Source organism: Rhipicephalus microplus, chromosome 3, assembly GCF_043290135.1.
Source record: "Rhipicephalus microplus isolate Deutch F79 chromosome 3, USDA_Rmic, whole genome shotgun sequence".
Lineage (NCBI taxonomy): Eukaryota > Metazoa > Arthropoda > Arachnida > Ixodida > Ixodidae > Rhipicephalus > Rhipicephalus microplus.
The window spans coordinates 218,894,205-218,907,335 of record NC_134702.1 but is presented as its reverse complement, the minus strand read 5'-3'; the positions used below and the strand labels follow the sequence as shown (position 1 = coordinate 218,907,335).

Here is a 13,131-nt window from a genome sequence, read left to right as displayed (position 1 = left end):
CAGCCAACAATCTGAATCGGGATCATTTATTACTTCACTTTTCATTACTGTGCCGACAACAATCGCGGCCCGCGTATCGCAGTAGACTGCAAACAGATCGTGCAAAATGGCATTTCAAAGTAACCCTGCGGTACCCTCTTAATATTAAAGTGTTTATCTACCTAAAATGGCAATATGACAAGGCATAATGACACAATACGCCGCCGTGTACAACGCGTCGAGTGAATTAAGGCATGCGTCGCCACCAGAGAGGCGTCGATTGAAACTTCATCCAATTGTTCATAACACACGTTTTAAAGGTGGCCGTAAGTGTCTCAATATTACTCACGTTCAGAATGACTTCGCAGAGCTGCTTTCTCTGCTGCAAGCGCCACTTCGCGTGAACGTTTATGCCACCACATCTTTAACGTCACGTACATGTGAGGCGGCGTGCAGCTTCTCTCACCTTTTTACCACGGCACCGCGAAAGTATAGTCGCCTTTAATAGGCCCAAACCCCACAAACAGTATCTGGGACATCACCAAATAGGTGTGAGCCTTGAGCCTTTGCGCTCACAAAAAATTCAGATTGTGGGCTTACGAGCGGAGAAGCGTGCGTACTTTCGGATTTCCTACTTTCTCATTGTCAAGCCGCTAGCCACGGGCAGCGCTAAACGCCACGGCGCCGCTCCTGCTCAGCAGCGCCTTCTGTTCACTGTACGGAGCCTATTGAACTTCGCTGTGCGGCGTATTGCTGCCGAAGATAACTTTGCTGGCGCCTCTACCATGTTCGACGTGTCGCGTTCATGGAGCAACGCCAACAATATATTTTTTTTCTTTGCTCGAAACGAGCATAATGAAAAAAAAAAGAAAACTTATTATACATGTCTTTCGCGCTAGATATTTGACTCGGTTTTATGCAATGATTGAAGCTGACAAGTTTCTGGATTGTTGGATATCTATATTTCCGCTAGTTAACATCAATTGCTCACACTCGGAGCAACATATTTCTTCATTTTCATTCTTAGTATGTAAGGCGGATTGCCTTGTAATGATGGCATAAACTTTGCTGCATTTGAAAACAGTGCACAAACTCTTTTGTCATGCGAAGTGTCTTCTGCATTATCGCATTCAAACCTGGCATTCAGAGCATGGGCTGGGCAAGAGTATAGCCTAGTAATACTGCCTGACGGAAGCGGTCCTACTACATGCTTCAGGCCAGCCTGTACTTCCAGAACTCAAGGAGTTCAATCAGTGAAGCTTGTCTCATGTCAATGTTAGCGACAACAAGGAACCAAAACCATTGAAATATACCACAAGGAATGTATCCGGAGACCCAGTCTCGCGAGTGTGCATAAACGTATTCTGACTGTGTAGGGAAATCCTATGTCTCATAGGTATGCTGAGGAAATGTGTTTTTCGTGCAACGCAGGCGACTCACTGGCCCCTGGTACGTTTCAACGAGACGTACGCTGATGGCAAAATGCTGAGAGGTCTGTCGTTCGAGATGGGGACGCTGGTCTACGTCCTCCAAGAGGGCGTCAGAAGCCTCCGCGCCGCCGCATACGCCAGGTGCACAGACTTCATCATGACGTCCCGCGATGCGGTAAGTTCATTAAACCGCATTAAAATACGTCCTGGATGTATAGTGCCGACAGGTGCTAACGCACCATCTACTGATATGAATTCTTCGAGTGGTCCTTCAACGTTTGTTCAGCTTGATAGCAGCGTTGTCTTGTTGTCTATGAAGTACAGCCGTGGCCACGTCCGTATTGAGCACGCAAGCAGCCAGTTATTGCTATGTGGGGCAAAATCTCGAGGCAGTATTGGGCTCTTATGTGGTCAGCCTCACAACTAGGACACGAATGCTCCTGATACACCACTTTAGAGCCCGAAACTGTCTCAACGTTTTGCACCACGGAGCAAAAACTGGCTGCTCGCGTGCCTACACAGACGTGGCCGCGGCTGTACACGGCACCCGTTTGCATACACATGTTGGTGTATATTAGTCGGTATTTCATGAAGTCCCCTCAATCTCCCATATTCCGGCTATAGCTTGTGGTGACCACACTACTAACTGCAGCGGACGATCACCGCGGGTTCACGCTTAGCGAGCCACAGGGCCGCTACTCCGTTTACTCGCGTGTAGCGCACCGCTCCGCGCGCGCTCAACTAACAAGGCGTTTAGCGCGGCGCGGCAAATAGACAGTGTTCTAATGCGAAAGTACACAACACTTTATTGCCTCTGGCGGCACCCCGAACAACAGTACAACGTCCGCTCCCGGGACGCGGGTAGCAAAGGCACCCGCACGCGGACGTTCACAATAAGGAGAAAAACCGCGAGCACGTCGCAGCTGGCAATGGCGAGCTTTGACACGCCGGTCGGGAAAAAGGTCCCTCGCGGCTATGCTGCGCACTCTCACGATGGCCAATAGGTCTGGTTGCGAGTGTTAGGGCAAACCTTGTACGCGTAGGCCTAACGCAAGTGCGGCTCGTTGCGGTACGACCACTTCAAGCACTAGGCACCGCTCTGGGCTTAGCGTACGCTACCGAAGCCAGCACTCAAGTAAACACGCCTGCCGGGGTGCCCGAGGCCACCCCGGGCAAGCTACAGTCCGCGATTCCCAAAGGGGACGCGGACGAAGGAAAACACGTGCTTACCAGGCGCCGACCCACGGAGAAGACAGTGCTCCCTCGGCGCGCACGTACCGCGTGCCGTGCCCACACGTGGCGCCATCTATCGCCACGTGGTGTTAACAGAGCGGGAAAGCAAAAGGGTGTGGCCGGGTGGCGGAATGCCCGCGAAATGGTCGCGGGCGCGCCTCAGATCCCCACATCCTCCTCTCCTTAATTCACCCTATATACCGGTCTGCAAAGGCAGCCGGTCGTCGCCCATGCATGCAAAGGCGTCATGCAATGGGCAACAGCTAGCCTCAGCCTCGCTCTGCAGCTGCTACTGAAGAAAAAAAATAAAACAGTACAAGAATACACTTGACAAATACAATGGCTCCGCGGAAGAGGGGTAACGGGAGTTCATGATGCTCACGCAAGAGCGCGTTCACGGCTCGGAGGGGCAGCGTCACGTAATGTTTGACTTGGGTGACTGCGTGGATGCGAGAGTTCGAGGGGAGGGTTCTGGTTGAGGCCTTCATGCGAGGAACGGGCTCACCTTCGTCTCGTCGATGTTGGCGACAGCCCTGCGAGTCCGACGAACGCCGCCTCGGTGGAGGTTCGGATGGACCTCGCTGCGACAGCCGGCCCTTCTGCTGGAATAATGGTCGCCAAATCCATTGGCTGCGAGGCGTCCTGCGGCGTCGGTCGAGTCGTGCACAGCGTCTGCGACAGCTGGCCTCGTGCAGGAGCCTCGTGAAGGTCTCCGAACACCTCCAGAGTCCAAAGTGGTGTAGGGGTCGGTGACTTCCTAAGCTGTCGCCACACGCACACACACACACCTCCGATGGTCGGGTCTCTCCAAACACGCACCGCAAAGGAAGCGCATAGTGTACTTTGTCCCTCTCCCCACGCTAAAGCACCAATTCACAATCCCCTCCTCCAGCGAGAAGAAAAAAAAACACGGAAAAAAAAGCATCAAGTAAACAACAGCGCTAAAATGACAATCAGCAGCAGTAACTGGGCGGAACAGACTTCTTTGCAAGCACTGGCTATAAAGAAGTTAGCTAACTGAGACTAGAAAGTAAAAATGAGGGCCTTCGGTTGCGGAAATAAGCCCGCCGTCCGGCGCGAAATCAATAAGGTGACCGCTTCCTCAGATTATACCGGTGCGTGGTCCGAATGCGGTGCGCCGCGCCGGGTGCGCGCCGTTGCTTGCGCGAAGAGCCACTGGGCGCTGGCGCAGGCTCGTCAGACCTTGACGCAAAGGCTTTCAGGTCTGCGATATGCGCACGGCTGAGTTTTCCCGAAAGCGGGTCTTTCAGCGAGTACGCGAGTGGAGTCCAAGCTTTTTCCACTCGGTACGCACCAAGCCACTTTGGAGCGAGCGAAGTTGAGAAACCCTTGCTCGCGTCGCTAAGAGCCTGGTTGCGCTTCAGGACGAGGTCACCTACCCTAAATGAAAGGTGGCGACGTTTTCGGTCGTACTGGGCCTTTTGCTCGGCCCTGGCCGATGCCAAACTCTGCCTCGCTCTACTGAGAGCTCGACAAAGCCTGTCCCGAAGTGTGGAAGCGTAAGCAGAACAGTCTGCCGGTTCTTCCTCGTCTCCGAGCTGGCACTGCATGACACTGGTCACCGGATTTGCCAACTCCCTTCCGAAATTAAGGAAGGCGGGAGAGAAACCAGTAGAGCGACTCTCGGAGGTTCGGATTGCAAACGCGAGTTCACTCAAATGGTCTGCTTAGTCCCTTTGACTTTCGGCAAAGGCCGCCAACATCGGTTTGAGCGTACGATTGGTTCGCTCCGTCAAATTGGACTGGGGATGGTAGGGCGAAGTGGTGCAGTGATCTATTCCTAGGGAACGGCACGTATCACCAAACACCCGAGCGGTGAAATACGACGCATTGTCCGTGATCAATCTTTTCGGAAAGCCGAACCGACAAAACACTTCCTGTAGCCTCTCTAGCACCGCTCGCGCTGTCACCTTCCGCAGCGGAAACAGCTCCACCCATTTGGAAAAAATTATTAACAACTGCCATCAGATGTATGAACCCCTGCTTACTCCTGGGGAACGGCCCCATTAGATCGCAGGTGGCTACTTGCCACGGACGCTCACTGACAATCGATTTCATCAAGCCGGGTGGCTTGCCACTCCTTGATTTCACTATTTTACAGACGTGGCAGGAACGGCAATAGCGAAAAATGTCACGCTTCATGCCAAGCCAAGTCACAACCTTGCTCAGTTTCGCAAAACTTTAGAGCCACTCAGGTGACCGGCAATGGGCTCGTCATGAGAGGCTCGCAACAGTGCGGCTCTCAGACTTTTGGGCATAACCACCTTAAACGGGTCTATGGACTCGTCGTCAGTGGCTATATACTTCAGCAGGAGCCCGTCATGGTCCAGCAAAATGAATCCGCCGGGGACTCAGCGACACACGCTGTTTCAGCCCCCTAATCGTGCCCGCCGCAGAACAAGCAGCGTAACGGCGCGCCTCTCAGGACGGTGTAACGGCGCCCGCCGCAAAGCAAGCAGCGTATACGGCGCTCCGTCCCTCCGAGACTCGAAACGGAATCACTCTGCTGAGCCTTCAGTAGCTAGCTCTTCGCTGCCGAAAGCAACTCCCATTCTCCCAAATGGGGGAGTCTGGTATCGCGCCCACTCAGTACCGCAGCAACCGCCGCGTGCACGGCGTCACGGGTTCGCTCTCGGCACGGTGGCCTTCGGAAAGTTCCCCCGCTCGGCCGCTACGCAGTGCGCCGCTTGCCTGGATAGCAGCCAAGGCCGTCCTCATGGGGACTCCCCCTTTTCGCCGCTGTTTCGCCCCCGACGCTTGCCTGTGCTAAGGCACCGCGAGCGGCCGTCGCACCGAAATCGACGTTCTCGGCCGACAACAGGGGGCAAGAGATAGGGTGGTGGTAGTGGTTAGAAGAAAGAGGAAAAAGGCACAAGAGATAGCGCGTCAGCTACCACGTAGGAGTGTATTCACCACAAAAAGGGGTGACGACACAGGCGAGCGCCGAAGGGCGCCCGTCGATAGAGGCGGTGGCCTCTTTGTGCTACGCGGCATGCCACGAAGCAGACATGTTGCGCCGAGCCCGAATCGCGCAGGCGAACTGACTCGCTAAAACTAACCAAAGGCTTAATGAGCCTTTGATACCGCGTTGGGCGCCAGTATGGTGGCGCCGCTACTAACTTGGCTGCCAGGTTGCGTAGCAGCCAGCGGGCAAAATTCGGCAACGGCTGAGGCCACGCTGCCGAGTTGTGCTCCGGAAGCTCCACTGAGAGCCGTTTCGGAGCGCTGTGACATGGAACTGCCATGCATTCCAAAGGGAGCAGTAGTAGTCCAATTTGCCCTCGTGCACTGTTCGGGTTCGGCTATGGCCCCGGACCCAAAACACGCTACCTCTTGTTGTGCCTCGCCCAAGTTCCACGTGGTCTTCGCGGCCTGCTGGCACCTGGCAGCTGTTGATGAGTCAACCCTGCACCGGGACGGCGACGGACGCGGACAATCTGGAAAAACCACGTCGCCGGCTCCTCTTGACACAAAAGTCGTTGGCCAAGCTTTTGTCAGCCGCCGAGAGCAACACTCCGAAGCAGCGTCGACCCAGCAGCTGTACGGGGTATTCTGCCTTGCTTGAGTCAACCTGGCTGCATCAGGGAGCGGCTTTGCGCATGGGATTCCACGTCATCTCACTGTGGTGCCACGCTGGCGCGTGGGGTCTCCCTCACCAAACAGCGAACTGGGCATGTCTTGCCCCTTTCCTAGGTTCAGAGGGAGGCGGTGTTTGGCTTTCCCTCTTCGGGGACGGAGAGGAAGACGACGATCTCATTGGAGTATCCTGCGCATAAATTTTCTTTGCAAGGGATCTTGGGAAGGCGGACGATGTATAAAAACGCTAGCGCAGAGGCGCTCGTGTGTGATTCTCTTTTCATGTTGTACCACGCTACCATGTAAATACTGTATATAAACATTTTTTTCTCCTTCTCCGGCTTCTCTACTCGTCCTCTCCGGGGACTCGGATGGCCCGAGTCCGCACCACGCTACCCAAAGGCGCAACAGTGGCTGGCAGCTTATGGGATTCGCCTGCGTCGGCTGCATCGAAGTGGTGAGTGCCGCGTGTTTGCTCTTCTTTTCGCCAGACTCGTTAGCGCAGATGGTCGGTAACGTGGTAGGGTGATTTTGGTAAATTTTGATTCGCAGACCAAGAATTGGGTGGCTCGTGGGCAAAATTACCTTAGAAGAGAAACGGTGTGCATATCTAAGATGGAGAAGTTTAAGGTCCAAGAACTCCTCGAAATTTGTCAGGAGCTGAATATTTCGGTCGGCTCGGTTAAAAGAAAACAACAAATTTTGGAGCACTTGGGAAAAGAGGAAGTGAGTTTAGAAGAGGCCATTGAGGCCAGAGAAACCATTTTGGCAAAGAAAGAGGAGCGTGAGCGCTTAGCCCGTGAACAAAGAGAGGAGGAAATAAGGAGGGATCGCGAGGATAAAGAACATGAAATCCGTCTGAAAGAACTGGAGCTTCGTATGTCCATGGGAAATCAAAATTCAGGGGGTGGAGAATCAAAAATAAAGGATCTAATCCACACCTTCAAGGCGGGTGACGACATTGCATTATACCTCGTGCATTTTGAGCGAGCATGCGAAAATGCAGGGTTTAGTAGGGAGACTTGGCCACAAAAACTGATATGCGTACTACCAGGCGAAGTGTCCGATGTTATCGCAAGAATGAATAAAGAGGACTCCGAGGTGTATGACAGGGTAAAGGCTGCATTGCTACGAAAATGTCGCCTATCGACAGAGGCTTTCCGCCTGCGGTTCAGGCACTCTAAGAGGGGCAACGAATCTCATTCAGACTATGCCTACCAAATTAGAGCCAACTTTGAAGAGTGGCTCAAAAGCGCGCAAGTCTATGGCAACCATGACAAGGTCATTGAGTTGATGGTACTTGAGCAGTTTTACCGGGGAATTCCCGAGGAGGTAAGGCTTTGGGTGCAGGATAGGATGAAAGACGTAGACATGAACAGGGCAGCAGAACTCGCCGAAGATTACTGCTCACGCCGTAGTCTCCGCAATACACCACGAACTTCGGAAAAAAATGAAAAGGTAGAAAGCTGGTCGGGAAACCAGGGACGCAAGAGGTTTGCAAGAAATAACTGGAAACCCGAAAATTCCAAGTTATTAGACAATCAGCAGGGAAAGGACAGTGAGGGGACTAAGGCGGCACCTTCATCAGGTTCAAAGGCGCCTGGTGACATAGCGCATGCGTTAGAAGCGCGGAAGCCAGTTGTTTGCTACAGCTGCGGAGAAAAGGGCCACATGGCCAGGAGCTGTAAGAGGCACATGGCATTTGCCACAATTCAGGAGTCAGAGGATAGCTTAAAGCTGTTGAAGCCTTACATGAGGACACTCTCAGTGAACGGCCGAATGTGTAGGGTATTGAGGGACTCGGCGGCCACAATGGATGTAGCGCATCCAAGTTGCGTATCTTCCGAAGACTATATAGGAGAGTGTGCCTGGATTCGGCAAGTGGCAGAAAAGCAAAGCGTCTGCCTACCGATAGCGAGGGTTGTAATCGAGGGCCCTTTCGGCCAATTGTGTACGGAAGCAGCAATTTCAGCCAACCTCCCGGAGCACTTCCCTTACCTATTTTCAAATAAGTCTGAGGAAATGTTAAAAACACGTGGAGAATCATTTGCCACCGAAATAGCTTGCATGGCCCTTACCCGTTCGAAGGCGCGCGAGCTGACGCAACAGCTGAGCAGCTCACCCTCTGGGGAACAGACGTCCGAGGGCAGTGTAGGAAAACCTGAGGTAGTTGCGACGGAAAATGAGTCTGCCATGCGAGTTGTCGAGACGGAAACGGGGGCTATGGTCGACAACAGCGAGGAAATATCTCTAACGCCCGAAAACGAGGACTTGGTGACAGGCTCGGTGTTAACACCCGCGTCCACCAGTTGGTGTCAGCTAGCCAGAACCGACCGTGCAACGCTAGTGGTCGATCAAAAGGCGGATCTCGCACTCTCTATGCTGCTAGATGCCATACATAAGGAAGGTAACTCTAGGAAGAACGTTTCGTTCTACACCCAAAACGAGGTGTTGCATCGCAGGTATGAGAACGATAAAGGGCGGGTCTACAACCAAGTGGTAGTTCCACTAAAATACCGGCGGAACATTCTCGACCTGGCCCACAGCAACGCCTGGGCGGGCCACTTAGGTATAAAGAAAACGAAAGCTAAGCTGGCTCAGGAGTTCTACTGGCCCGGGTGCTGGAAGGATGTAGAGATGTTTGTCCGTGGATGCGACACTTGTCAGCGGATAGGAAAATCAACAGACAAATGGAAGGCACCAATGAAACTAGTGCCAATAGTCACAGAACCCTTCCGTCGGCTCGTGATTGACATCGTGGGGCCTCTGCCTCCATCTAAATCAGGATATCGGTACGTCCTGACCGCGCTGTGCGTTGCCACCAAGTTCCCGGAGGCAATCGCACTGAAAGAGTTGAGTTCAGTATGCGTGGTGGACGCATTGTTGTCTATTTTTTCTCGGGTGGGTTTTCCCTCGGAGATACAGTGTGACAACGGAAGTGTGTTCACAAGCTGCCTTACGACTACATTCCTAGAACGCTGCGGGATAAAAATCGCGCATAGCTCTATTCACCATCCACAGTCGAACCCTGTGGAACGCATGCACTCGGTCATGAAACGCGTTTTGCGAGCTTTGTGCTTTGAGCATAAAAGTGACTGGGAGGGGTGTATACCAGCTGCGATGTTTTCTCTGAGGTCGGCCCCACACGAGAGTACGGGTTTTAGTCCGGCTGAACTTGTCTACGGCAGGAACTTGAGAGGTCCGCTGCACTTAATACGAGAGTCATGGACTGGATATGGGGAGGACCCTAATGTAGTTTCCTATGTACTGGATTTATTGGGGCGACTGGGGACTACACGCGAAGTGGTGGAGAGCAACATGCGCGCAGCACAGGCGCTTTCCAAGGCCCGTTACGATAAGTCAGCTCGAAAGCGAGTCTTTAGAGTGGGCGATGAGGTGATGCTGTTGTGCCCTTCAAGAAAAAACAAGCTGGACGTACAATGGGAGGGACCAGCGACAGTGTTGTCAGTGCTTTCAGACACCAACTACGAGGTAAAGTGGGGCCGGAAATGCCCCAAAGTGTATCACAGTAACCTAATGAAACCCTACATGCGACGAAAAGCAGTAGTAAACCTTGCACTCAATGTTCCTGAGGATGAGGGCGCGGAAATCCTTTGTCTTTCCGATGGCACGGTCAGCAGCACATTGTCCGATAGGGTAGACACAGGGAACACCCTAAGTAAGGCTCAAGAGGAAGATTTAGAGCTTTTAGTACAGGAATTCGCTACCGTTTTCTCCGAGAAGCCAGGCAAAACGGATGTGATTAAGCACGACATTGAGCTGACGGTTAACAAGCCGATCAGCTGTAAGCCGTATCGGGTGTCACCTAGACAGAGAGAGATACTAGAGGCCGAAATTCGCCGCATGATCGACCTAGGTGTTATCATCGAAGCAGACAGTGATTTCACCTCGCCTTTGATTTTGGTTGAGATTCCGGGCCGTGATCCAAGGCCATGCGTGGACTATCGCCGCCTGAACTCTGTAACAGTCGACCAGACTTACCCTATTCCTAACATTGAAGAGAGGGTAGAGACAGTGTCTAAGGCGAAATACATTTCTACGTTAGACCTTGTGAGGGGGTATTGGCAGGTCCCTTTGACAGAGCGCGCGAGTCGATACGCTGCTTTTATCTCACCCCTGGGCACTTTTCGTCCTTTGATGATGAGCTTTGGGCTCAAGAACGCGCCGTATTGTTTCAGCCGCCTGATGGATAAGGTTCTCCACGGGCTCGAGAAATTTGCGCTGCCTTACCTAGACGATGTGGCGATATTTTCGGACAAATGGGAAGACCATGTTGAACACCTTCGGATGGTTTTGGAACGGGTCAAAAATGCAGGTCTTACGGTAAAGAGAGAGAAATGTCATTTGGGCTGTGCTGAAGTAAGCTATTTAGGGCACATTGTAGGAAATGGGCGTCGTCGACCGTCCGAACTCAAGGTAGCCGCGGTGGTCGGTTATCGTCGTCCCAGCACTAAAACCGAGATGAGAGCATTCCTCGGCCTCACAGGTTACTATCAGCATTACGTCCCGAATTACTCCGAGATTGCCAGCCCTTTGACAGATAGTTTACGCAAGACCGAACCTGTGAACATTCAATGGGACTCTAAAAAGGAAGACGCTTTTCAGAAGCTGAAGCACGCATTGAGTGAGAAACCCGTCTTGAGGGCACCGGATTTTGCAAAACCTTTCACTATTCAGTGTGATGCAAGCGAACGCGGTTTAGGAGCAGTGCTATGTCAGACGGACCAGAGTGGAGAGGAGCGGCCGGTTTTGTATTTGAGTCGCAAATTGAGCAGCAGGGAAGAGGCTTATAGCACTTCGGAAAAAGAATGTGCTTGCATTGTTTGGGCCGTACGAAAACTAGGCTGCTATGTTGCTGGCTCTAAGTTTATTATAGAAACTGATCACTCTCCACTAACCTGGTTACACCAAATGTCACCTAAAAGTGGTCGTTTGCTCAGATGGAGCATAGCACTGCAGCAGCACAATTTCGAGGTGCGCTACAAGAGAGGTGGCCTTCATACAAATGCAGACGCCCTAAGTCGAGCGTTTTGACTCGTCAAAAGACGCGGAAGGTTTGTTTGATTTTTTTGTTTACCTTTACCTAGTTTATGTGTACTTTTTTTTTCAATGTGTTACAGTGAGGGCGTAGAGAAATTTTTCACTGACTCCCTCGTTGTCCCGAGCTCTACAGTTTGCTTGTTTAGCTTGATTATAATGTTATCTCGATTCCAAATGGAGTTACGTATGAAAGAGTTACTGGACACTTGTCCCGATTGGTATGCACATTGTTTCCTTGAGCTTAAGTTATTAAGATAAGATGTTTGCTTTGTAAAATCGGAGGCCTGGCGATGAGAGTGGCGTGCACGCGGTGCTTGTCGCATTGTGTGTGGCTGACAAAGGTCGTTTCTTGGAGCTTGTCACCCACTTTTCACCGAAGCGGGGCGCAGAGGCCAGCTCTTGGAGCATTCCAGTTTGACCAGGCCCTTCGAGAAAGCAAGAGCCTTGCCGGAACGTCGCCGACATCGACCCGGCCGAGCTGCATGGAACAACTCGACCTCCCGATGTATCATCTGGCGGCGGGGGTGCTGTTGTGCCTCGCCCAAGTTCCACGTGGTCTTCGCGGCCTGCTGGCACCTGGCAGCTGTTGATGAGTCAACCCTGCACCGGGACGGCGACGGACGCGGACAATCTGGAAAAACCACGTCGCCGGCTCCTCTTGACACAAAAGTCGTTGGCCAAGCTTTTGTCAGCCGCCGAGAGCAACACTCCGAAGCAGCGTCGACCCAGCAGCTGTACGGGGTATTCTGCCTTGCTTGAGTCAACCTGGCTGCATCAGGGAGCGGCTTTGCGCATGGGATTCCACGTCATCTCACTGTGGTGCCACGCTGGCGCGTGGGGTCTCCCTCACCAAACAGCGAACTGGGCATGTCTTGCCCCTTTCCTAGGTTCAGAGGGAGGCGGTGTTTGGCTTTCCCTCTTCGGGGACGGAGAGGAAGACGACGATCTCATTGGAGTATCCTGCGCATAAATTTTCTTTGCAAGGGATCTTGGGAAGGCGGACGATGTATAAAAACGCTAGCGCAGAGGCGCTCGTGTGTGATTCTCTTTTCATGTTGTACCACGCTACCATGTAAATACTGTATATAAACATTTTTTTCTCCTTCTCCGGCTTCTCTACTCGTCCTCTCCGGGGACTCGGATGGCCCGAGTCCGCACCACGCTACCCAAAGGCGCAACACTCTCCAGTGGGAGCTGATACGTAGCGCCTCGTGTCATCCCGACTGGAGCTTGTGACAAGTGAGGGTGCGCGATTGTGATGCTCAAAGGGGACACTGGCCCTGTTCTCGAGCAATGCGGTATCTGCTAAAAGCGTCAGCGGACAGAACTCACGTGGAGCAGACATAACGCGGGTAAACGCGGCGAGTCTGATTCGCAAAGGCGGGCCGACTCGGCTAAGACTAATCAAAGGCTTAATGAGCCTTTGATACCGCGTTGGACGCCAGTGTGGTGACCCCACTACTAACTGCAGCAGACGACCACCGCGGGTTCACGCTTAGTGAGCCACAGGGCCGCTACTCCGTTTACTCGCGTGTAGCGCACCGCTCCGCGCGCGCTCAACTAATAAGGCGTTTAGCGCGGCGCGGCAAATAGACAGTGTTCTAATGCAAAAGTACACAACACTTTATTGCCTCTGGCGGCAGCCCGAACAACAGTACAACGTCCGCTTCCGGGACGCGGGTAGCAAAGGCACCCGCACGCGGACGTTCACAATAAGGGGAAGAACCGCGAGCACGTCGCAGCTGGCAATGGCGAGCTTTGACACGCCGGTCGGGAAAAAGATCCCTCGCGGCTATGCTGCGCACTCTCACGATGGCCAATAGGTCGGGTT

General features: G+C 52.9%; 1 protein-coding gene across 1 annotated transcript in view; it reads left to right on the top strand.

Moving 5' to 3' along the window:
* The window catches only part of LOC142803136 (uncharacterized), a 53,415-nt gene that overhangs the window by 25,677 nt on the left and 14,607 nt on the right, over nt 1-13,131 (top strand). The window contains exon 5 of the mRNA XM_075888238.1: nt 1,411-1,584. Within this exon, the coding sequence (XP_075744353.1) occupies nt 1,411-1,584 (174 nt within the window). The remainder of the gene's footprint in view (nt 1-1,410; nt 1,585-13,131) is intronic.